The following is a 27,348-nucleotide window of genomic DNA, read 5'->3' on the forward strand; positions in this document are numbered from 1 at the left end:
AAGCTTGAAGGAATCCCGAGCTACAGCTCTGCTCTGGCACAAAGCTTGTCTGCACGTGGCGGAGAGGGGTGTGGCATGCCCAAAGAATTAGTTAGAAGCAGGATAGTAAAGTAAAGTAAATTATCTGGCCCAAAGTAAAGTAAAGGGCCAGATAATTAAAGGACAGTCTCAAAAGATAAGATGAACAGTTTAGATTTACGTGACGAATAATAAAACAGTTCTTGTAGATTCTTGAGCACATGAAAGTAAGTTGTTTAGAAACTGAATTTACAGTGTATAAAGAACAGGGCAACAGCAGGGCTAAAATGGATTCAGGGAGCCTGGCTATGAAGCTGTGGTTGTGCTGCTGGACAGTAGCCTGATGTAAGAAAGGAAATGGAAAGGAGAGGTGAGAGTACAAGAGGCATACTGGAGAAAGAATTATTAATTATTGTGGCAATCATTTCACAATATAAAAACATATATCAAATCATCACATTGTACACCTTAAACTTACATGATGTTAGCTGTCAATTATATCTCAATAAAGCTGGGAAAAAACTTGGTAGGAGTGATTATAACTAATTGAATAGTGGGAAAATTGGCCATACAAGGTACCAGAATACAAGTCCGATTGACTGGAAGGATGATACATTAGGTAGTCAATCTTTCTAAAAATTTTATTTTTTATTGTGGTGGTTCTTGTTGTTAGGTTTTAGATATTTTATTTAGTTTCATAATGGAAACATTTGAATTCTTGAACTATTTAAATTTAGAATGAGAAAGAAAATGAAAAATGAATTAGATAATTTAATAAGACTCATGTGAATAAAATTGTAATAAAATGACTGGAAAATCCAGATAAAGATGTATTTGAGGTGACTTCATGGTCTCAAATGCTTTAAATTTTTTTAAAGACAGAAATTAAGTACAACTATTCATTCAACAAAAGTGAGAAAAATAATGAAAGAAGAAACCAACTAAAATGGGAAAAAGGAAATAAAAAGATTGAAGTAGATTGGCATATATTAGAAAAATATAAAGAAATAATTGACAAAGTGTTAGTTCTTTGAAGTAAATTATACATACATCTAGCTAATTTAAACAAAAATGAGGGAAATAAAAGATAAAAATACATAAAAGCTGTAAAAATCATAAAAATTATCAAAAAATTTGGCAATAATCTTAAAAATCCAATAAAACAAACAATTTAGATGAGGTAGATTAATAACCATGGGTAAAGTGTTCTGGGTAAAAATAACTTCAAAGGCTATAAGGAAAAGTGCCCCAGATCATTTTACCGAATCAGTACAGCCTTGATTCTGAGACCTAACAAAGGTAATACAAAATTAAATGCCCTCATGTGTGCATTACTGTCTCTCATATACACACACCTCTCTATTGACCAGTCATACTTATAACTCTAAATGTAAAATTCCTAAACAATACAGAAAAGAATTTCACCATTATTTAAATATAGGATACTGTCAAGACCAAGTAGGATTTTTCTTCTTTGCAGAACTATAAGGATGTCAAACTTCATTAATTTTATGTATCATATTAGTAGAACAAATTAGAACTAATATGTGATAATATCAACAATTGCCTGAAATGTTGCCTGAAATGCATTTTATAAGTTCACCATTCATGCCTAACCAAGAACACACTCTTTAAAAACTAGGACCACAAAGATATCCTTAGGTATCTCAAAATCATACTTAACTGTAAAATATTAGAGGTGATTCTACTAAAATAAGAAACTAAACACAGATGTCTATATTATTTTACATTGTAGTAGAAGTTATTATCAGGGCAAAAAGATATTAACAGATAAAAAAAGGGAATAGCTATTAGGAAGGAAGAATCAAAACCATTTTTTCTGGTTATGATCATATCCTTGGAAAACTACAAATTAGTATTGCTACAAATCAATACATGTTCTTATATACCAGAAGTAATAACCAATTAGGAAAAATAATGAAAAGAAATCCCTCTCAGAACAAGAACAAACAAAATATGCAGGGAAACCTACAAAAAAAAGTGAAGTAACTGTGGGGAGGGAAAATAAAACTACCAAATGTTACTGATAGACCTAAAAAAAAAAAAACCAAATCAACTAAAACATCAGAAACTGGAAAAATATTTTTTCTTAGCTTGAATATTGTAAAGATTTGAATTCTTCCCAGATTAATTTATAGATTTAATGCATTAACAGAACACTTGGCAAAATAACCCTTAAAGAACAGATGTGTCAAAATACCTGAAATCTTGTTTTAAAAGACGATTTACTAGAGGCAATTTGCCATTCCAGATAACTAAAATATATAGCTACAGAATTAAGTGATATTGTACTATGATTTGTAATGTGGTACAAATCAGATACTAGTAGGCATAAAAAATATAATCTATGATAGGAATCATAAATCATAGAGGAAAAACCTGAATATTCAATAAGTAATATTGGGATACTTTGGTTAACTATTTGGAGTAAATTAATTTGAATCCATATTCCAAAATATATTGCTCAAAAAGTTAAAATATGGAAAATTAAATTATATTAAATTTAATAAACTATCTTATTTTTTTAGGATGGTCTTTTTAAAGATGTCATAAAAGGTAGATTTCCCCATAATCTTAAAAAGTAGTAAAAAAAAATATGAAATAATAAGGAATGATATCCTTAATGTGTTAAGAATTCATACACATCAGTAAAACACCAAGGCCCTGCCTAAATAAGGTGAATGGATAAAATCATGACTTAGTTTTCAAAACAGGAAATACAAATGATTAGTAAATACGATAAAATATTTTACCTTCCTAATAATCCAAGTACGCCTCCAAAATACACATTTCTTAGATTTTTTCACTTTAGAAACATTTTTAAAAAGTGAACATACTCAATATTGACAAGCTGGGCAAGACTGCCATCCTCAAACACTGCTGGTGGGAGAAGTCGGCAGTGTTATCTGGATAACAACTTTGAAATGTGTGTGTCAGTGTCTTCGAAATCTTCATCATCATTGACTGCTGGGAATATATCCTAAAAACAAACATACAAATAAAGTGGACAGATATCTGTGCACAAGGATGTTGAGTCAAATATTATTTTGTAATAGTGAAAATGGAAACAATCTAAATATACAGTATTGTACAGTGTAGTGGTTAAGTGAATCTTGATACTTTAAGAAATATGTGACCTTGAAAATGTTATGAAAGTTTCTGTTGAGGAACAGAAATGCTTACAATATTATTTTAAGTGAAAAAGCAGGGTGAAAATATTCTGTATACAATATCATACTCCCTCTTTTGAAAAACAAAATCACAGGAAAAATCCAGGAAAAGCTACACTGAAATACTAATAGTGGTTGTCTCTGTGGTGGTATTGTGATGACCATCATTTTCTTCTTTCCTTTTCTGTATTTCCCAACTTTTCCAGAGTGGATATATATCCCGTTTATAATCAGAAACATTTTTTAAAGTCAAAGGAGATCTGAATCCAAGTTTAAGTGACTTTCTGAAAGATTCTCCTCAGGTTTAATAGAAAAGCCCTTTTTAACCTACCTGGGACTAAGAAAGTATCCAAATATGGGATACAATCATCTCGGGTCCAAGCTACTACCCTAACCATCTCCTCTCCAATCTAATAAGTCTAACAATCTATCTAAATGTTAGTGTATTCTCAATTAAAATTACTTTCATCTGGTAGTCCTCTATTCCTACTTAAGAAAAAAGTATATTATTTTACATCCACCCATACATCATTGTATACTTTTAATATTTTATCCTGTCTTTTCTGTATTTCCTTTACAGCTCTTTGAAATATCTCCAAATTTTAAAAGTATTCTCATGCAAGTGTGTTTTATCCTTTCTTAAGTGATTTAGGGGTATTGTATCATTTCTGTTGATATTTACTTGCATTGCATGGAGGAGAGAGATCAGGGAGAACTTGAACTCTAGGTGATGCCTCAGAACTTGTTTTTCTTTTGCAGGATTGGTCAGGTTGTTTGATTTGGTCTTGCTTATAAAACGATGGTCTTTTGTCCCTGCCTCTTGTTCCTGATCTTGAAAGAATTTAGTTATCTTTCAGGGGATCTGCACTTACTCATCCCACCAGGCATTTCAGGTGCCTACTCTTGTAGGCGGGTCCAGCCCCATCCTCCCTACTACTAAAGGTTGCCTCTGGATCATTTTATGTGTTAAACTGTTTCTTCCTTTGGCAAAGCACAGTCTGTTTGGCGAACCACACTGTGAAGAAGAGCACTGCACCTTTGTATGGGGAGTTAAAAAAGAAGAGTGGATATACTCCCCATCTGAGAGAACGTTGAATCATGGGGCCAGGAAAAAACGGCTTAAAAATTATTCAGTATAAGAAGGAAATAAGTAACTATTATATAGAGAAAATAGCAGAGGGTTGTTTAAGCATTTAACTTGACCAAATATATCTGGGGTTAGTTAGAGAACATTAGTCACCTTGGTACAAACTACTTATAAAATTTTTAAAATTAGTAAAATAGTGATGCCAAATCGTCTCACTTTATTATGTTCCTTTTTTTCCTCCATCATATTATACATGCATTCTTCCTTTGTTTTGAATTGCTTTTCCCATCACAGAACTTCTTTTTCCCCACAATTTTAGGACCTGCCAGAGCAGAACTATATTTGTCCCAGTTCCCCCCCATGTCTAATAAAATATCCTAATTATGCTATATTTCACAGTATATTCATCAGTTACACTTTCACTGTTCCCGCAAAGCCAAGCAAATATATGGCTATTTGAAGACACTGTTTTAATTACTGGAAAATTAGCTGGTAAGTACACCACTTCTTACTTAGCTAGTAAGTAAAGAGACTATATTGTGACTATATTGTATAACTGTACTTCTTCACCAGTGGATCAGTGTTGATTATAAGGTGGGAAAAATCTAAGTTGATCAGGGATGATTAGTACTGACTATAAGTTGATCTGAACTGATTCTTATTTCACTATCAAACTATAGCATTTGTGTGTGTGTGTGTGTGTGTGTGTGTGTGTGTGTGTGTGTGTGTGTGTGTGTGTATAGTGGGAATCATTCTCTCTTTTACCATTTTAGCCACCCCCAGTAGAACATCTGACTTGCAGAAGTACTGGAAAGAGTCCCTGAACTGCTTTCCAAATCACATCTCTCACTGAGCTTTAGTGGTTGGTGAAATTGGGAAAAGGACTCAGATCTCTGGGGCTTTCTAGTTTGCAGGTCACCTTCATTCCTGCCTCTGACATTAATCTTGCTGCCTGTGTGGGAAGGGTCTGAGGCTGGGGAGTTAAGTATCTGCTTGGCAGACATGATTTGCCCCACTCACATATCCCAAGGGCAGGAATACGGGAAGCGTGATTTGGGGTCTGATTCAAGCTGTGTCCTCCAGCTCTGCTTTACCAACCACGAAGATGACAGTTTTATCCTTACCTCACCTCCTTACCCCCTTAACTAGTCCCAGCATTTTGTGACTCTTAACTGCATATTATGTAAAACCTCTATAAATGACAATAATTGGCTTTTTTGTTTCTTTTGGGAAATTAATGTTGAGAACTAAAGCATAATAAGAATGACTGGTAAAGGCAGAAAACCTCAAAGTCCAATACAAGAGTCATGGTAAAAAGAACTGTTTTTGAAGTTCTCTTCATCTTCAGAAGCTTATCTTATTTAGTCCTAATGTATTAAAAAAGAAAGCCTAACACTATCATTTGGAAAAAGTTAACTAGGGCTTGATTAATCTTAGAGTAATTTACTGAGCAAGGCAGTAGAATCTCTTACTCTTGCACTGAGTTTGCCGGTGCGTGGCAGAATGGGTGGATGTAGCGTTGAGTATGAAAGGTGGAAAGTAAATAGGAACTACATGTTTGCAGAGAGAGGCCACATTGTACACTGCTGGGACCTTAGTGAAATCAGGTTCTCCACAGTCCTGCTTCATTTGTTTGTTTTGGTTTTATCTTGACACATCCTACTCCTTCCTGGATTCTTCAAACCCCATCACAAATTGTAATTTCTGCTGGGTTATATGAAAAGGGTCAGCGTGAGCATGTTCATGTACCACTCCTTTGCCACTGTACGAAGCAGTGGTGAGCTCTCGTCTGTCTGGGTGGCACTGCACATGCCACGTGCCCATCTCTGTGAGAACACTGTGAGCCCTCTGGAATTCCTTTTACTGCCTCATTTCCCTAAGAGTTGACCTATTGGTGAGGCCAACCAAGAAAGGATGGATGTTTCTGATGATGTTAAATCTTTCCTTAGGAAAGTACACATCCTCACTTCTTAACTTCCAGAAAACGTTAATATTTTTCCTTCTAAGATTTTATCAGGAAGTTGTTCATTTTGTGTAGTGAAAATGTGTTAGGCCTGTGTGTAAATATATTTGTAGTAAAAGGAGCAGCAAAAATTGGGAACTTCAGGAATGTGTAAAACCTTAGAGAAGTTCAGTTAGACATTTCCTTTAGTGTACATGTTTTCAGTTGTAAAGAAGTTTGGATTTTCATCATAGTTAAGCCACACATTTTAAAAAAGTAAGTTGTAGATAGTACCTGTAAGGGATCAAAAGGTATTACATTGTTCCCTCAAAGCAATTTAACAAGGATAATATAGATGTGTTGTTTTTTTCTTTATATCCCTTAACTGTTTATTTTCCAGGTACCATTTTTCTAGCTTCATACATAAATGATAAATAAAACAATGTAAGATAATTCTCAGTCAGTGTATAGTTTATTTTTTATTGTCATGTAACTCTTTAAAAATGGATACTTTTTTCATCCTTAGAACTTAACTGATTGTTTCTGATAATTTTTAGTTTTAATGATATGAGTTGACCCTTGAATTGTTAAAGATCTGCTGAATTCAGAAAAAAATCAATATTGTCCCTGGGTTCTTGATAAATTAGAGGATAGTCAATTCAAAGTTATTTACATGAGATAATATTTATAAAGTGAATGCCTGGCATTTGAAAAACTTTTAATGCTTGTTTAATTGCCTGATGCAGAAACCTACCCACTTAAGTATATGGCTTATCATCAAAGATACTTTCTGTTGCAAGTTGCTGAAAACCCAACCCGAAACTAGTTTAAGCCCAAAGGAAGCACTTATTTATTGCTCAAATGATTGATAAGTGTAGGAATGGGACCACCTTTAAACATGGCTTGATCAGGGCTTCAGTTGAAATAATTGAGAACTAGTTGTACTCCTTCTGTTTCTCAACTCTCCGGTCCTTAAATATTGTCTCATTTTCAAAGGAGCTTTCATTTTTGGTCACAAGATGGCTTTTGCAACTCCCAGACATATATCTGCTCACATAAAATCTAGTGGGGAATAGAAGGTCTTTTCCCCTAGAAGTCCAAGCAAAACTCACATTGCATCTCATTAACTGTGGTTGTCACAAGTCCCATAGTTCAACAAATCAATGTGGCCAACAGGATAATGAGATGCTTTTGATTGGTTTCAGCCCATTCTGGCATGCACCATTACCTCTACTCTTGTTACAGAAATGAAACCCCAAGTGAACCACATGGGTCAATGTGTGGTTCCCTAGAAGTGAAACTCAAAGGGTGAAGAAATTCTGGGCAAGCGAATCAAGCACTCTCTAGGCTAAAGGTGCCTTGTATGATCTAAAGAAAGGGGCATTTCTTATTTATTCAGATCTGAATATAAAATAATAATTATAATTAGGAGATGTCAGTAATGTTTTAGAAATAACTGGTTCACTTAGAGTAAAATGTCCTGACCAATAGTGCTGTGCTTAATATGCATTTGTTTTGTCTATTTGCTAATGAGGTTTCCTTTTTCCAGATGCCAAATCTCAACCAAGTGTTCAGTTTTCAAAAGCCTTAATTAGACTACCCGACAGCCATCACATTAGCAACGTTACAGGCTACCTTACAGTCCTACAACAGTTTTTGAAAGTGGATAATTTTCTGTATACGACTGGAATTACTCTCAATAAGTCAGGTATTTTCTAATTTTTTATAATCTAATCTATTTATAAAAACAGCACATAAATCTCTCATCAAGTACTATTTATTTAGATGTCTGAAATTCATTTAAGCTTTGGAGGAGACATGTCACTTTTGAAACATAAATATAGTTATTAAAGTGTTTATAGGCAGTCCCTTTGATCCAATGAAAGATTATACCAGTCTTCTGCATACATTATTTCAAATTAATAGAGAGTTTAATTTACAGGATATTTTTATCCAAAGGAGGTAATCAAGGTATAGAAAATAGTAATGATTATTGTATAATTTTGCAAATTAAAAAACATTGAAAGTGGAAATTTGATTAAGAAGTTTACATATATATTATAATTTGACCTATTCATTCTTATCAAATTGATCAGCAGTGTCAATAATTGTTAGATATAAAAAAGTTTATAGATTAGAGTAAGCAACTGGAAATTTTTCTTTTCAAATATATTTGATATACTCTGAGTAAAACGGTAATATTGAAAAGTACTTTTTATATTCAGCAGCACTAGTACACTTACATAAGGCTGTCATGATCTACATTACAAAGATGATGGAATCTTACACTTTATTTAACAATTAACTTATGAATGACACCTGTAAAAACTGTATCTTCCCTCTGTACATCCACACTTGTTCTACCATTTCTACCAGTTGTTGCAATTAACAAACTCCACTGTTTTTATTTTTTTATTATTATTTTTTCACTTTGAGTTACGGTATATTTTGCTAAAACTTTAAAAACTTTACAAGGTTATTTTTTTAACATCTTTATTGGAGTATAATTGCTTCACAATGGTTTGCTAGTTTCTGCTGCACAACAAAGTGAATCAGCTATACATATACATATATCCCCATATCCCCTCCCTCTTGCTTCTCCCTCCCACCCTCCCTATCCCACCCCCTCTAAGTGGACACAAAGCACTGAGCTGATCTCCCTGTGCTATGCGGCTGCTTCCCACTAGCTATCTCTTTTACCTTTGGTAGTGTATATATGTCCATGCCACTCTCTCACTTGGCCCTTCCCCCTCCCCATGTCCTCAGTCCATTCTCTACGTCGGTGTCTTTATTCCTGTCCTGCCCCTAGGTTCTTCAGAACCTTTTTTTTTTTTTTTTTAGATTCCATATATATGTGTTAGCATACAATATTTGTTTTACTTTTCTGACTTACTTCACTCTGTATGACAGTCTCTAGGTCCATCCACCTCACTACAAATAACTCAATTTCATTTCTTTCTATGGCTGAGTAATATTCCATTGTATATATGCACCACATCTTCTTTATCCATTCATCTGTCAGTGAACACTTAGGTTGCTTCCATGTCCTGGCTATTGTAAATAGTGCTGCAGTGAACATTGTGCTACATGACTCTTTTTGAATTATGGTTTTCTCAGGGTATATGCCCAGTAGTGGGATTGCTGGGTTGTATGGTAGTTCTATTTTTAGTTCTTTAAGGAACCTCCATACTGTTCTCCACAGTGGCTGTATCAATTTACATTCCCACCAACAGTGCAAGAGGGTTACTTTTTCTCCACACCCTCTCCAGCATATATCATTTGTAGATTTTTTGATGATGGGCATTCTGACCGGTGTGAGCTGAAACTTCATTGTAGTTTTGATTTGCATTTCTCTCATGATTGGTGATGTTGAGCATCCTTTCATGTGTTTGTTGGCAATCTGTATATCTTCTTTGGAGAAATGTTGATTTAGGTCTTCAGCCCATTTTTGGATTGGGTTGTTTGTTTTTTTGATATTGAGCTGCTTGTAAATTTTGGGGAATAATCCTTTGTCAGTTACTTCATTTGCAAATATTTTCTCCCATTCTGAGGGTTGTCTTTTGGTCTTGTTTATGCTTTCCTTTGCTGTGAAAAAGCTTTTAAGTTTCATTAGGTCCCATTTATTTTTGTTTTTATTTCCATTTCTCTAGGAGGTGGGTCAAAAAGGACCTTGCTGTGATTTATGTCATGTAGTGTTCTGCCTATGTTTTCCTCTTAAGAGTTTGATAGTGTCTGGCCTTACATTTAGGTCTTTAATCCATTTTGAGTTTATTTTTGTGTATGGTGTTAGGGAGTGTTCTAATTTCATTCTTTTACATGTAGCTGTCCAGTTTTCCCAGCACCACTTATTGAAGAGGTTGTCTATCTCCATTGTATATTCTTGCCTCCTTTATCAGAGATAAGGTGACCATATGTGCGTGGCTTTATCTCTGGGCTTTCTATCCTGTTCCATTGATCTATCTTTCTGTTTCTGTGCCAGTACCATACTACCCTGATTACTGTAGCTTTGTAGTCTAGTCTGAAGTCAGGGAGCCTGAATCCTCCAGCTCTGATACTCTTTCTCAAGATTGCTTTGGCTATTGGGGGGTCTTTTGTGTTTCCATACAAATTGTGAAATTTTTTGTTCTAGTTCTGTGAAAAATGCCATTGATAGTTTTATAGGGATTGCATTGAATCTGTAGATTGCTTTGGGTAGTAGAGTCATTTTCACAATGTTGACTCTTCCAATCCAAGAACATGGTATATCTCTCCATTTGTTGGTATCATCTTTAATTTCTTTCATCAGTGTCTTATAGTTTTCTACATACAGGTCTTTTGTTTACTTAGGTAGGCTTATTCCTAGGTATTTTGTTGCAGTGGTAAATGGGAGTGTTTCCTTAATTTCTCTTTCAGATTTTTCATCATTAGTGTATAGGAATGCAGGAGATTTCTGTGCATTAATTTTGTATCCTGCTACTTTACCAAATTCATTGATTAGCTCTAGTAGTTTTCTGGTAGCATCTTTGGGATTCTCTATGTATAGTATCATGTCATCTGCAAACAGTGACAGTTTTACTTCTTCCTTTCCGATTTGTATTCCTTTCATTTCTTTTTCTTCTCTGGTTGCTGTGGCTTGAACTTCCAAAACTATGTTGAATAATAGTAGTGAGAGTCAGCAACCTTGTCTTGTTCCTGATCTTAGTGGAAATGCTTTCAGTTTTTCACCATTGAGAATGATGTTGGCTGTGGGTTTGTCATATATGGCCTTTATTATGTTGAGGTAAGTTCCCTCTATGCCTACTTTCTGGAGGGTTTTTATCATAAATGGGTGTTGAATTTTGTTGAAAGCTTTCTCTGCATCTACTGAGATGATCATATGGTTTTTCTCCTTCAGTTTGTTAATATGGTTTATCACATTGATTGATTTGCATATATTGAAGAATCCTTGCATTCCTGGGATAAACCCCACTTGATCATGGTGTATGATCCTTTTAATGTGCTGTTGTATTCTGTTTGCTAGTATTTTGTTGAGGATTTTTGCATCTATGTTTATCAGTGATATTGGCCTGTAGTTTTCTTTCTTTGTGACATCCTTGTCTGGTTTTGGTATCAGGGTGATGGTGGCCTCGCAGAATGAGTTTGGGAGTGTTCCTCCCTCTGCTATATTTTGGAAGAGTTTGAGAAGAACAGGTGTTAACTCTTCTATGATGTTTGATAGAATTCCCCTGTGAAGCCATCTGGCCCTGGGCTTTTGTTTGTTGGAAGATTTTTAATCACAGTTTCAATTTCAGTGCTTATGATTGGTCTGTTTATATTTTCTATTTCTTCCTGATTCTGTCTAAGAATTTGTCCATTTCTTCCAGGTTGTCCATTTTATTGGCATATAATTAGTTGCGTGCATTAATCTCTCATGATCCTTTGTATTTCTGCAGTGTCAGTTGTTACTTCTCCTTTTCATTTCTAATTCTGTTGATTTGAGTCTTCTCCCTTTTTTCCTTGATGAGTCTGGCTAATGGTTTATCAATTTTGTTTATCTTCTCAAAGAACCAGCTTTTAGTTTTATTGATCTTTGCTATCGTTTCCTTCATTTCTTTTTCATTTATTTATGATATGATCTTTATGATTTCTTTCCTTCTGTTAACTTTGGCTTTTCTTGTTCTTCTTTCTGTACTTGCTTTAGGTGTAAGGTTAGGTTGTTTATTTGAGATTTTTCTTGTTTCTTGAGGTAGGATTGTATTGCTATAAACTTCCCTCTTAGACCTGCTTTTGCTCCATCCCATAGGTTTTCAGTCATCATGTTTTTATTGTCATTTCTTTCTAGGTATGTTTTGATTTCCTCTTTGATTTCTTCCGTGATCTCTTGGTTATTTAATAACGTATTGTTTAGCCTCCATGTGTTTATATTTTTTACAGATTTTTTCCTGTAATTGATATCTAGTCTCATAGCATTGTGGTCAGAAAAGATACTTGATACAATTTCAATTTTCTTAAATTTACCAAGGCTTGATTTGTGACCCAAGATATGATCTACCCTGGAGAATGTCCCATGAGCACTTGAGAAGAAAGTGTATTCTGTTGTTTTTGGATAGAATGTCCTATAAATATCAATTAAGTCCATCTTGTTTAATATATCATTTAAAGCTTGTGTTTCCTTATTTATTTTCATTTTGGATGATCTATCCATTGGTGAAAGTGGGGTGTTAAAGTCCCCTACTATGATTGTGTTACTGTTGATTTCCCCTTTTATGGCTGTTAGTATTTGCCTTATATATTGAGGTGCTCCTATGTTGGGTGCATAAATATTTACAATTGTTATATCTTCTTCCTGGATTGATCCCTTGATCATTATGCAGTGTCCTTCTTTGTCTCTCGTAATAGATTTTGTTTTAAAGTCTATTTTGTCTGATATGAGAATTGTGACTCCAGCTTTCTTTTGATTTCCATTTGCATGGAATATCTTTTTCCATCCCCTCACTTTCAGTCTGTATGTGTCCCTAGGTCTGAAATGGGTCTCTTCTAGACAGCATACATACGGGTTTTGTTTTTGTATCCATTCAGCCAGTCTGTGTCATTTGGTTGGAGCATTTAATCCATTTACATTTAAGGTAATTATTGATGTGTATGTTCCTATTACCATTTTAATTGTTTTAGGTTTGTTATTGTAGGTCTTTTCCTCTCTTGTGTTTCCTGCCTAGAGAAGTTCCTTTAGCATTTGTTGTAAAGTTGGTTTGTTGGTGGTGAGTTCTCTTAGGTTTTAATTTCTCTGTCGCATCTGAATGAGATCCTTGCTGGGTAGAGTAATCTTGGTTGTAGGTTTTTCCCTTTCATCACTTTAAATACGTCCTGCCACTCCCTTCTGGCTTGCAGAGTTTCTGCTGAAAGCTCAGCTGTTAACCTTATGGGGCTTCCCTTGTATGTTATTTGTTGTTTTTCCCTTGCTGCATTTAATATTTTTTCTGTGTATTAATTTTTTGATAGTTTGATTAATATGTCTCTTGGCGCATTTCTCCTTGGATTTATCCTGTGTGGGACTCTCTGTGCTTCCTGGACTTGATTGACTATTTTCTTTCCTATATTAGGGAAGTTTTCAACCATAATCTCTTCAAATATTTTCTCAGTCCCTTTCTTTTTCTCTTCTTATGGGACCCCTATAATTCGAATGTTGGTGCATTTATTGTTGTCCCAGAGGTCTCTGAGATTGTCCTCAATTCTTTTCATTCTTTTTTCTTTATTCTTCTCTGCGGTAGTTATTTCCACTATTTTATCTTCCAAGTCACTTATCCATTCTTCTGCCTCAGTTATTCTGCTATTGATTCCTTCTAGAGAATTTTTAATTTCATTTATTGTGTTGTTCATCACTGTTTGTTTGCTCTTTAGTTCTTCTAGGTCCTTGTTAAACGTTTCTTGTATTTTCTCCATTCTACTTCCAAGATTTTGGATCATCTTTACTGTCATTACTCTGTATTCTTTTTCAGGTAGACTGCCTATTTCATCTTCATTTGTTTGGTCTGGTGGGTTTTAACCTTGCTCCTTCATCTGCTGTGTATTTCTCTGTCTTCTCCTTTTGCTTATCTTACTGTGTTTGGGGTCTCCTTTTCACAGGCTGCAGGTTTGTAGTTCCCATTGTTTTTGGTGTCTTCCCCCTGTGGGTAAGGTTGGTTCAGTGGGTTGTGTAGGCTTCCTGGTGGAGGGGACTGGTGCCTGTGTTCTGGTGGATGAGGCTGGATCTTGTCTTTCTGGTGGGCAAGACTGTGTCCGATGGTGTGTTATGGGGTGTCTGTGAACTTGTTATGATTTTAGGCAGCATCTCTGCTAATGGGTGTGGTTGTGTTTCTGTCTGGCTAGTTGTTTGGCATGGGGAGTTCAGCACTGGAGCTTGCTGGTCACTGAGTGGAGCTGGGTCTTAGCGTTAAGATGGAGATCTCTGGGAGAGCGCTTGCTGATTGATATTACATGAGTCTGGGCCAGGAGGTCTCTGGTGGACCAATGTCCTGAGCTTGGCTCTCCCACCTCAGAGGCTCAGGCCTGACACCTGGACAGATCACCAAGACCCTGTTAGCTACACAGCCAGGTACGTGGGCAGTTTCTTGCCTTTTGGGAAGTCTGAGGTCTTCTGCCAGCATTCAGTAGGTGTTCTGTACGAGTTGTTACATACATGTAGATGTATTTTTGATGTATTTGTGGGGAGGAAGGTGATCTCCACATCTTAACTCCTCCGCCATCTTGAACGTCCCCTGGCAATTATTTTTTTTTAACTTCTATTTATTCCACTGTTTTTAAAATCACCTCAGACAATATGTAATTTTTATGGTTTCCCTTGAGTCAAATTTTTGGTCCATATCGTTTGGGGAATAGTCAGAAATTAGAGTAATAAGCATATAGATGTTATGGTTAGATAGGCTTTTTTTTTCTTTTTTTTCCTAACTTGCTGTAGCTGATGCTGTTGATACCCCAGCCAGATGACCCTGTCTTCTGTTACAAGCCTATGTTTCCTACTGCGACTCTGCCTAAGGGCATTCCCTGGTCCAGGATGCAGACTTGGCCCTCACAAGGGGCAAGCTCTCAACCAATGACAGATAAAGAGCACATAACGCATACACACCTGTTCATTAACACATCCTGTGTTGGCTTCCTTCTTCTGTGTTACTCCTCCATTCCCTCAGTGGTGGGTGCTTCCTCCATATTGTTATTTCAGGGTTTGCTCCTTGAGGAAGCCAATCTAAGATACCTGCCAAAGTTTTCCAGTTGTAAGTTACAGGATGCTTTCAAAATAAAAACATCACAAGAATGGTACCAATATATACACTATTGCAAATGAAGCTCATGGTGCATTGGAGGGTTTTTATGAACAACACTCATTAGATTCAGTGGGAAGGAGTCATAATGTGCTGTGCCCTTCAGCATTCCTCTACCCCCTGCTTTTGAGATTATTCATTAAACATTTCAATTGTCCTGAGAATGCTGCTAACATTTTCAAAGTTCTAGAGCTGTGCTGACAAATGGGAATGTTCTGCTCTGCCCCATCTGGTAGCTGCTGAGCCACATGTGGCTGTTGAGCTCTTGACACATAACCAGTGCACTGAGAAACTGTACTGCTCATTTCATTTAAATTTAAATTGCTGCATGCACTTCTGGCTACTCTACTGGATTGTACAGTTCTAGAGCTCTACGAGTATGAAAATTCTTCCTGAAAGTTTCCTCCTCATTGTTTTTCAGACTCTTTTTTCTTTCTTCTTTGAGTTGGCCTTATCCCAAATGGTGGGATGCTGATTTCATCAGTTTCAGCTGCATTCACGATGTGAAGCCACCGACTGTATAGAACTGAGGGGTGGAGTTAAGAAAGCCAGCTGGCTTTATAAATAGTTTGATAGAAGAGATTATAATTACTTACAGATTACATAGTACTTTTTACAGTGCATTACTGACCAGTGCAACTAGTCTACAGAATATGTATGGCATTATTTTGCTTACCTTATGGTTAGAGTTTCAGGACGTTTGCAAAGGTTAATGGTGGCAGCGATAATAAGGATTCCTTTCGATGGCCTCCAAGGCGCTATGCTATTTCCATCTCTCTCTGACCTCCAGGCTTCCTTCTTTCTTACACATGCCGAGATCACTTCCGATTTGGGAGCTTTGTGCTGGTTTACTCTGCCTGGAAGGCTCTTCTCTGAGGTCTCTGCATGGATGGCACCTTCTCATTTGGCCACTGCTCAAATGTCTCCCCCTCAGAGAGGCAGCCTTCCTGTTGGTTTTGTAGGTTTTTAAAAACATTGAATTAGATTCCAGTGACCTTAAATCAGAGGACTCAGAATTTGATCTTTAGGTTCATACTGATTTGTCAATGTTACATAAGTATAGCATTTATTTATGATATATACTTTAAAAATCCTTAAGTAGAATCCAGTATCTATTTGATATTAAAATGGATAACCCTGGGTGAAATAGAGGAACTAGATATTTTAGGCCCATATTAGTCTGTTGTTAATACACAACTACAGTTTGTGTTTTACATATGATTTTAATGAACTGTCTTCTGTTTTTAGGTTTTGAAGGCAATGAACTGACTCCTCTTGCAGCAATATGTGTGAAAATATATTCTGGAGGAAAAGAATTAAAGGTGGATGGCTCTATTCAAATTTCTCTCCCACTTCTACGTACAAATGGTATAAGTGCAGGGGATCACATACCTGCCTGGACATTTGATATGAACACAGGTATGTGAGCTAGGTGAAAAGGTTCTGAATATTTTAGAAATATGTTTCTATATTTTTATTTAAAATTTTCATCTTTATTAAGGTAAAATTGACAAATAAACTTTCTATATTTTATACACAATATTAAATTTTAATATGCATTATTTAAAAGATTAAAATATTTATATTTGAATGTTTTATCTTTAGTAGAGTACTAAATCAGTAATATTATAATTTTAAGCACTTTGTTAATGACGAAAAGTGACCCTACTTTGATTAATATAATACAATTGTGGGGAAAAGGATATCACTGTTACATTTTAAGATAGCATTATTTACTCACATTCCCATGTTTTTATATTTTGAGCATAAATAAAATTTTTAAAATTATTTCTGCTCTTATGAGTTTATTTTTGTTTTGATAGGAAATATGAAGTTATATATAAAAGCTTGGCTAAAGCAATTGATAAATATATGCTAATTTCATGAAAATAACACTGTTTTTTATATGTATGTGTGTGTGTATATGTATGTGTATTATATTTATAAAGAGAGAGAGAGAGTAGAGAGATTATTTTCCAAAAAAAAAATCTTTTGTACCAATTTTGTTCCCTGAGTTTATCCTCCTAAATAGCAGCTGGATGCACTTTTTTTCCTTCTGCTTCTCTTGGTTTTCTTGTGTTTCCATGTAAATAAGGTGGGAATCTTTACCAAAAAAACAAAAACAAGAAAAGATGATCAGTCCAAAACTGGGTCCAGGGGTAGAACTGTCTTGGGTTAAGTCATGTTACACAACCTAGACAGTTTTGCAGGACTTGATTTCTTTCTCATCTGTTTCCTGTGTTAATACCTTTCTGGAATAGGATTTCCCTTCTGAGTATCAAGAAGGCTGTAGGTGCTCTCACTTTATACTACCCAGGTTAAAGTCCAACGGAAAGAGAAATTCTTTTCCTAGTAGCTATTACCTAAGCCCTTGGATTCACTGCATTTGTAGAATGGGGTTAGCATGCCCATCTTGGAACCAATCTTTGTGGTCTGCAAATAGATTGCACACATTTACTTAGGCTTAAGTCATGTGTTGGAACTGGGATTGGAGCCCTAAACTAGTCATGTGGACTGAGAATAGGGAGCAGTAGATCCTCAAAGGAGATTTGGAATGAGGTTTCACTGTAACTGGAAGGGTAGGTAGTGAGGCACAAACACACACATGTTCACTATAGAAGATAAAAACATGGATATATTATTGTTTAAGAAAAACTGGAAACTATATAAGTAACAATGGTAGTTGTAAGGGACAAACTCTTCTCTCAACTCTATTCTACACTCAAAACTTCACTTCTGGTCACCAAATGTGAGGGTGTTTTTTCTGTACCAAGCAGGACTCTTAACACGAGCTAATAAGTGTCCTAAAATTTCATTCAATTTAGACACTCTCTACCTGGAGTTAGTGTCAGATCCTACAGGTTAAGGACTCGGTCCTGCAGCCCCCAACTCAAGAGGCCAGTTGCAAGTCCAGCTTGTCACCCATGCTTCTGCCCAGCTGGCTATAAATTGGAGGTTCCCATGACCCTCTCCTCGAGTTTGGTAACTTGCTAGAACAGCTCACAGGAAGACAGTTTACCAACTAGATTATCAGTTTGTTATAGAAGGGTATGACTTGGTAATAGCCAGATGGAGGAGATGCACAGGGCAAGGTATGGGAGAAAGGGCCTGGAGCTTCAGTGCTCTCTCCTCTGGGTGCTCCACCCTCCCAGCACCTCCACGTGTTCACCAGCTCTGCTCTCTAAACCCTGGAGTTCAGGGATTTTTATGGAGGCCTTATTATGTAGGCATGCTTCATTAAATCGTTGAACACTGGTGATTGAGTTCAAGCTCCAGCCCCTCTTCCTCCTCTACAGGGGTGCGTAGGGGTGGGGATGAAAGGTCCAACTCTCTGATTACGTGGTTGGCTCCTCTGGCAACCAGCCTCCTATCCAGAGGGACTTTCCAAAATTCATCTCATTAACATAAACTCAGGTGTCATTGAAAGCAGCTTGTTATGAACAACAAAAGACACTCTCCACCTTTTTGGACCTTATCACATAGGAAATTCCGAGGTTTTAGGAGCTCTGTGCCAGGACTGGGGATTAAAACCACATATATATTTCTTATTATAAATCACAATGTCACAGTGGTATACTACTGTTAAACATTGGATTAAGAGCTCTAAGACATGGATTCTGGTCCATTTACCAGCAGTGTGATTTTGAACAAATCACTTAATTTATTCCGGCCTCAATTTCCTAATTTGTTGAATGAGAGAATTGTTTTAAGACACTTTAAAGAAGAATATCTGCTTTGAGTTCTGCTTTCTGATTGTTTCTCCTGAAAAAGGCTTTTGTCTCTAATGTACCTTCCAGTGGCAAAATTTTTTTTTTTTAACATCTTTATTGGGGTATAATTGCTTCCAGTGGCAAAATTTTTGAATTAATTTGTCACATATGTAATGCTTAGTTTTAATGTGACTATTTAAAAAGCAGTAGGTTGACTTATTCTGATAATTCCAAGTTTGTCTACCTTATTAAAAACACTGTTTTACATGTTATAGATATACATCATTACAAGGAATCAATAAACCAAATACAACTATACACCAAACTTATAAATAGCTTTGTTATGCTGGACTTCATAAAAGATACTGGCTTTACTGAATGCTTTTTTCTGTGGATAACATTTAATTGAATCCAAAGAGCATTTTTTAAAGTTTTAAAAAATTGAGCTCTAAAAGAGCTATGCCAGCAGTACTAGAACAAAACAGTATTTAATAAATAATAAGGCCATAAAATATAGACTATAAGTGTTTACTCAGAATCCCAGAATAGGTAACAACCACCTGTTGATAAATTTGGATTTAATTACTCACATTCTTATTAAGACATATCTCAATATGCACAATGTAGACATTATTTGGAGTCATGATTTCCCTAAATAGATCTATATCCTTAGTTTATTAGTATTGATTTTATTTCCTTTAGTCTTAACAAACCAAATTATTCTATTTAATATATTATAATATGTACTGTATTATGATGTAATATATATATTATCCCATGATAATATATTGCCACAGTTTTCATAATCTTTGAAAAAGTCTTGCAAAGTATTCTATACATGACTATCAGCAAACTCCTATCAGCATTAAAGATATATAAACTAATTGATTAGTATTTTTTACTTGCCTTCCTTTGTAGGTGCTTGGGTAAATCATGGCCGGGGAATGGTCAAGGAATATAACAATCATTTAATTTGGACATACGAGGCACCTCATTTGGGCTACTGGATAGCAGCTCCACTTCCAGGAACTAGAGGTATGGTAAAAATGAAACAAAGAGTAAATTTTAAAAAGTCCAAATAGTCATGCTGAAATTGATATTAGGAGATTCCTATTTTATTCTGAGCATTGCCACTTACTGTATGACACTGGAAAAAGCTTTTAGTCTCTTGATCTCAGCTTTATTTTATTTTTTCCATGTGTATCAGGAAAGATTAAATTCCATGAACTCGAAGGTCCTTTATAGCTGTAATATCTGATGAATCTGAAGTATGAAGTGTATTCAAATCAAGAATTTCCTTAGTTTACTTTTTATGAATAAATTCTACCCAGATCAGTTAGAGTTTTTGGTTGCAAAAAACAGGAATAGATTTTAGATAATTAAAAAAATGTGTTAGGATATAGGGAGTTTGCAGGATCCTAGGGAAAGCTGAAGAAGCAGATTATAAAAGGCAGGAATCCTAGAGGGCCCAGTTAGCAGACCTACTTGACTGTCTTTGGAAGACTGCTGCTTCATAACAGCTGATACTAACCCTTTGCAGTCCTTTCCTCATACTGGTCCTGATCTTTCTAGAGATGTGGAATTTAGATGGGCCCAGACTTAGGTCGTGAGCATTCTCCTTGGTGGGGCTGTGGTGGGGAGGAGGAGGGGCTGTTGAATAATAGTGTCCCCAGACTGTTTCCGAGATAAGACAAGTGATAGCTCAAATGGAGAGTGGCCTGACATATGCACAGAAGGTGGACAAAAACCAAGAGCTATCTGCTAGGAATGGCCTATTCATATTCTAGGAGAAATAAGTATTTCATTTTTCCTAGATTTAACATGGTATCAAATTATCTATTTACTTTGTACTTAAACACAACTCAAGATGTAGGATTTCTATCTCGAAATACTCAAACATTGCATGTTTCATCCATTAATTCATCTTAAAAAAAGAAATACTCTAACCTACTGTAGTGCAGACTGGTTGCATCATGGACCTGCTACCACTTTCTAGGGCATCTGGGTGTTCACTGGTATAAATTCTTGGCTTTCCCTGCTGCCAGCTCTGCTAAGTCAACTTTCCAGTAGTCAGCATCTTGTTGCTCTTGTCTCTTATCTCAGTCTGCCTTAACCTATGGGTTTTTGTCTATTTATAAAAACAAAACATCATCAAAAAGTCTACAAACAATAAATGCTGGAGAGGGTGTGGAGAAAAGGGAACCCTCTTGCACTGTTGGTGGGAATGTAAATTGATACAGCCACTATGGAGAACAGTATGGAGGTTCCTTAAAAAACTAAAAATAGAACTACCATACGACCCAGCAATACCACTACTGGGCATATACCCTGAGAAAACCATAATTCAAAAAGAGTCATGTACCACAGTATTCATTGCAGCTCTATTTACAATAGCCAGGACATGGAAGCAACCTCAGTATCCATCAACAGATGAATGGATAAAGAAGATGTGGCACATATATACAATGGAATATTACTCAGCCATAAAAAGAAATGAAATTGAGTTATTTGTAGCAAGGCAGATGGACCTAGAGTCTGTCATACAGAGTGAAGTCAGTCAGAAAGAGAAAAACAAATACTGTATGCTAACACACATATATGGAATCTAAAAAAAAAAAGGTTCTGAAGAACCTAGGGGCAGGACAGGAATAAAGAGGCAGACGTAGAGAATGGACTTGAGGACACAGGGAGGGGGAAGGGTAAGCTGTGACAAAGCGAGAGAGAGGCATGGACATATATACACTACCAAACATAAGGAAGATAGCTAGTGGGAAGCAGCTGCATAGCACAGGGAGATCAGCTCGGTGCTTTGTGACCACCTAGAGGGGTGGGATAGGGAGGGTGGGAGGGAGATGCAAGAGGGAGGGGATTGGGGATATATGGATACATATAGCTGATTCACTTTGTTATATAGCAGAAACTAACACAGCATTGTAAAGCAAGTGTACTCCAAGATGAAAAAAATAAAATAATATAAAAAAAAAAAAAAACAAAGCTTTCAGTGTCATTTTAGTAAAGTTTAGGGAAAGTGTGAAAGCCGAATGCATATGTCATTCCTTCATCTTTAATCATGTGTCAGAGAAAATTCTTTTGGTTTATCTAGTGTCTTGGTTCCCAGCTGAAAGGCAGCTGCAACCTGGCTACTTCATGCTGTTCAGGAATAGTCCCAGTGCACACCCTGATCCAGGATGTGGATGATATTTTACATACATTTCTCTGTAGCAGTTTATCTGCTAACTTTGTTAGCAATTTATCTGCTAACTTTGTTAGGCTTTGATTTTTTTCTGCAATTTTAAAAATAGTTTGATATTTTCATTTTACATTTGACAACCTTTGAATTTTAAACCATGCAAGGTAACAAGACTTTTTTTCATTGAAGCTAAAATTTAGTATTTCAATAGAAGAAATATGAGCTATTAATATTAACCATTACGATCAAGAGGATGTTCTGTTTTTGTTTGAACTTAGTGCTTATGAGATTTATTCAGAAACCAGAGGGTGATTACTTTTGTTTTTCATGGTGCAAAGTATCATGCAGTCTTGCCAGCTATCTGACCATATCCCATTCTAGATTTGCAACTATAAAATGATGAAAAGATGAAAAAGAACAATATTTAATACTTCAGCTAAATCCAAGTTCTTTCATTTCTAATAAAAATGACCTAAGGGGCACTTGAGTTTTATAGAGAAGTGTGCTTTCCACTGAAAATATACCTGAAGCAACCAATCTATACAAGATGACTATGAATTATAAAAGCTGAAATAATTTTCTAAAATAGGCGGAAGTTTTGTTTTAGCTTGTATGTCAGGAACGATTTTGTGTGAATCAGAGTACTAACACAGAAGTGTGGGATTCCCGTTCAGTTTCAATTAGATACCTTCTAGTGATGGTTTTGAAAAATCCATATGAGAAATATGGATAACTTGATAACTTGACTGTAGTTCTGGCTTTGACAGTAATTAACAGGGTAAGCTTGAAATAGGTACTTACCCATCTGAGTATTCGTTTTCTCTTTTCTAAATTGCGGGAGTTGGATATGAGGATCACTAATGTCCCTAAACATTTTAGGATGAGAGTGTTACAGTAAACTCAAAATTGGGCCTATGATGGGCCAGTTAGTGTCTGATGTGCTAGAGCTACTTTAGTTATAATTTGGTTAATAATATACTAAATCTGTTTTTAAAGTAAATCTTAATATTTTTTCAAGGAATTCTAGAAATCTGTTTAAGTGCAAGAAATTAAAATCAATTGGTTTTTCACAGATTGCTACAGGTAAGTAGGTGGCTGAGTATAGAATTTATTAAACAAGTACCATTACTTTTTTTAAATATGCATTTTCAGGTATATTTGAATGAAAATATATTGTAATTTTCTACCTTTCTAACCCCTTTTGGGCATGCGCATATACACCCAGTGCGCCCACACACACATGCAGATGTATGCTTTTTTGCTATTGTCATACATATAAGATTTGGGACAAATGCAACAATGTCAGCCTCTTAATTCCAAAAGTGAGTTCTGTTGGAATTCTGTGGAGTGAAAATTGTTAGCATTACTCTATTGTGGAAATATATATTCAATATTCTTTTGGAGAAGAAGTTGAATTTCACCCAGTGAATAGCTGAACTTTACTCTGTTGCAGCTCTGGTTCCTGAATAAGAATCTGTAGGTAGAATTGTTACTCTTATCTCTTTTTTGTTTGAAGAAATTTCATGTTGTGCGATGCTGTGCTTGGTTGCCTATTCAATATGATAAACATTTTATTATCAGTTACCATATAGGAAAGCATGGTCAATACTGAAGTGCCTGTTCTTCTATAACCTTGATATTTCATTTAACAACAGTGGTATAATATAGCTAACACTTACTGAGTGCTTATCATGTGCTAAGCACTGTCGTAAATATTTATACGTATTGACCCATTTAATCTTCGTAACAACCCACATGGGTGAAGTATGACAGTTATGGACTGAGACACAAGTAAATGAAGCCTGCCCAATACCTCACAGGAAGAAAGGGTGAGGCCAGGATTCCAGTTCAGGCATTCTGGCTCTAAAGTCTGAATGCATAACCACAACACTGCTTCTCCAAATCCTTTAATATTACTATTACTTTAATCAACTTAGATGATGCAAAAGTTAAAGGATCTAAAGGCCTCATGATCCTTAGTCTTTCCAGTGTCCTTGGTGAAGCTGAAAGCTTCACGCTGGACATCTTCTCATGGTCAAGATGACCAGAAAATCGGGTGTCTCATCACCTTGAATACATATTAAAATCCAGTTGATACTGATCTGTGGAGTTGTTGTTATATACATTTTTGAGCAAAATTAGGTCTTAGTGACATTGAAACATTACCTCAGATAAGTTGCGTTTATTTTCATGCAGAATATTCATAGCCTGCCCTGATCATCCCAGTGCTTAGTCTGCTTTTACTGCAGTTAAGCTAATTACAACAGCACTGTATATATGTGCTCATTGTATATATGTGCTCATGAATAATGGCTCACCTGTGCCGCTGCTGGGCTTAGCTTGCTGGGATCATAGCGTCATCTGCTTCTGGAGTCCAGCCTGCAATTAAAAGTTGCAACTTTTAATTCTTCAGGTCCCCCAGTTTTTGCATTCTCTTTGGTCCTTTTCATCCCTGCTTACTTCGGCAAATTCTTTTTGAATTTATCTTTAAAATTTCTTTTTTAATCAAATGCAGCTAATCATAGTCAACACTCACTACATTCTATCTCAAAACCTCTTTGCACAAAGCTCTCATTAGAAATATTTTCTCCCAGTTTATTCCAGCAAATATTTTGCTGCCACATGGCTTGGGCCACCATTTTTATTGCCTCCTGCAACAGTTTCCTCACTGCCTGGCTTGGAAGCCAGTGTCACACATTTTAGGTTTTGTCATAGCAGCACTTCAGCATCTCGCTGCCACTTTCTGCAATACTCAGCCATAAGTAACAAATAAACCTGTTATCTCAGCAGCTAACGATAGCAAACACTTGTTTGTTGCTTTCACTTCATGACTGTTGGGCTTGGCTTGGTTCAGCTCAACATTTTTTCTCGTTCCAGAACCTAGGTTGAAGGAATAGCAAAACTTTGGGATATACTATTCACATAATAGAGGGCCTTAGCAAGAGGACAGGCCATTCAGGCGGCCTCATTTAAGATGCTCACATTTCACTGGGCAGAGCAAGTCAATTGATTAAGCCCAAAGCGGGTAGGGAAAGTAATCTCCACACACAGGGAAGCCTGCCATGGGAGGGGAGCAAATAAATACAACTGTGTATACACATATTTAGTCTGCCTTGCCCAAGATAGGACATTGAAAATTTGACCTAAAATAATATATTTTCTCTTTATTTGTTTATTTTGAACCATTTAGGGTCAGGTATAAATGGAGATTCAAAGGACATAACTGCCTACCACACAGTGTTTCTTTCAGCCATATTAGGAGGAACAATAGTTATTGTCATTGGATTTTTTGCTGTACTTCTTTGTTATTGCAGGTAAGAACAATATTAATGTGTATGAACACAGAAACTATCAGACTATAGTATCATGTCAGTTCTGTGTATTACAATGTTAGTAGAAATCAATGGTTTGATCTTTAAAATATGTAGATTAAAATAAAAATGGATATATTCTTAGAGTAGCATTGCATATATTAATAAACATATTATGAGACGATTTTTTAAAATGAAACCTTCTAGATAAGTTTTAAACATTTTTTTGCCTTCTCTTCTACTCTAGGGATAAGTGTGGTACTCCACAGAAAAGAGAAAGAAATATCACTAAACTTGAGGTCCTCAAGAGAGACCAGACAACTTCAACAACTCACATAAATCACATCAGTTCAGTCAAAGTTGCATTAAAAACCGAGGACAAGTCACAGTTATTCAGTGCCAAAAGCTCCTCATACAACCCTCAGAAAAAGGAACCATCAAAGATAGAAGCAGAAGAAAGAGTTTCCATGGTAAAAACTCGGGACAGTTTAAAAATCTACAATGAAGATGTTTCATTTCTGTCAGTCAATCAAAATAATTACTCAAGAAACCCAGCTCAGTCTTTGGAGCCCAATGTAGGGTCCAAACAACCTAAACATATTAACAACAATATATCTTCATCTCTAGGTGATGCTCAAGAGGAAAAGAGGTATCTCACAGGTAGTGAAGATGTGTATGGGCATTCTCACATTCCAGAACAGCTTATGCATATCTACAGCCAGCCCATTGCCATCCTTCAGACATCTGACCTCTTCTCCACTCCAGAGCAGTTACATACTGCTAAGTCAGCTACTTTGCCAAGAAAGGGACAGTTAGTCTATGGCCAATTGATGGAACCAGTAAATAGAGAGAATTTTACGCAGACATTGCCCAAAATGCCAATGCACTCTCATGTACAGCCACCAGATGCCAGGGAAGAGAATATCCCACCCGAAGGTCAACAGAGCTTGCCATCCCAAACTGCAGATTGGAGCCGGTATTCAAACAGCCTACTAGAATCTGTTTCTGTTCCTGGAACACTAAATGAAGCTGTTGTAATGACTCCCTTTTCATCAGAGCTTCAAGGAATTTCAGAACAGACCCTCCTAGAACTGTCCAAAGGAAAGCCCTCCCCCCATCCCAGAGCCTGGTTTGTGTCTCTTGATGGAAAGCCAGTCGCACAAGTGAGGCATTCCTTCATAGACCTGAAAAAGGGCAAGAGAGCCCAGAGCAACGACACAAGTCTGGACTCTGGGGTAGACATGAATGAGCACCACTCAAGTAGAAAACTGGAGAGGGAAAAAACGTTCATCAAAAGTATGCATCAGCCTAAGATCCTTTACTTAGAAGATTTAGACCTGAGCAGTAGTGAGAGTGGAACCACTGTCTGCTCCCCCGAGGACCCAGCTTTAAGGCACTTCCTAGATGGAGGGAGTGGAGCTATCATGGAGCACCCTGGGGAAGAGTCCCCAGGAAGAAAAAGCACCGTTGAAGATTTTGAAGCCAATATATCCCCCACTAAAAAAAGGGGAAGACCACCACTAGTCAAAAAAGATAGCAAGACTAATATCTGGAAGAAGCGAGAGGAACGCCCACTGATTCCCATCAATTAACAGCAAGAGTGGTTGTGTCTCTGCTGTCTCGTGCTGTTTATTCTTGCTTGTTGTTGTAAACTGCCGTATGAACTTCTGCAGAAGTTGAGACGGAGCAATCTCATGGTCCCTGGACATGTCTCAAGCAGAGTAAATAGTAAAATGGTAATTCAGTAGTGAGAGAAAGATACCAAGGAATGCTTTTTCTGGCCTATTCTTTTCATTTATTTTTGGGTGATGAATTTGAAGTATCCAAGAGTTCAAAATGTGAAATAGCTTCAAGATGTTAGTTATACAAAAATGTTGCTCAGTCAGCAAGTTGAGTCCTGACTCTGAAGAATAACAGTGAAAAGTGTACTCCTAAAGTTGCTTCCAAAAATGTTGCTTCTGCTTTGATGACTACCCCTGTGAAATGTTTAGAAATGAAACTGTATTCTTCAGGCATCATATTCTTGTGAAATGTTACTATTATGTTCTCCACTGCCTATACTTGAAAATAACTTGATAAATATTCTGGATTGATGTTATTCTAGAGTTCAAAGGCCAAACCTCAT

At 36.3% G+C, this 27,348-nt stretch overlaps 1 protein-coding gene across 1 annotated transcript in view; it reads left to right on the plus strand.

The window, feature by feature from the left end:
- FAM171B (family with sequence similarity 171 member B) overlaps positions 1 to 26,815 on the plus strand; it is a gene marked incomplete at both ends in the record, with an annotated part of 62,657 nt that extends 35,842 nt beyond the window's left edge. The window contains 6 exons of the mRNA XM_082841296.1: positions 4,696 to 4,788; positions 7,788 to 7,946; positions 16,261 to 16,431; positions 19,641 to 19,757; positions 25,103 to 25,226; positions 25,471 to 26,815. Of these exons, the coding sequence (XP_082697422.1) occupies positions 4,696 to 4,788; positions 7,788 to 7,946; positions 16,261 to 16,431; positions 19,641 to 19,757; positions 25,103 to 25,226; positions 25,471 to 26,815 (2,009 nt within the window). The remainder of the gene's footprint in view (positions 1 to 4,695; positions 4,789 to 7,787; positions 7,947 to 16,260; positions 16,432 to 19,640; positions 19,758 to 25,102; positions 25,227 to 25,470) is intronic.
- Positions 26,816 to 27,348: the final 533 nt, after the last annotated feature.

The sequence above is a fragment of the Leucopleurus acutus genome (genome assembly GCF_964270905.1).
Source record: "Leucopleurus acutus genome assembly, chromosome: 6".
NCBI lineage: Eukaryota > Metazoa > Chordata > Mammalia > Artiodactyla > Delphinidae > Leucopleurus > Leucopleurus acutus.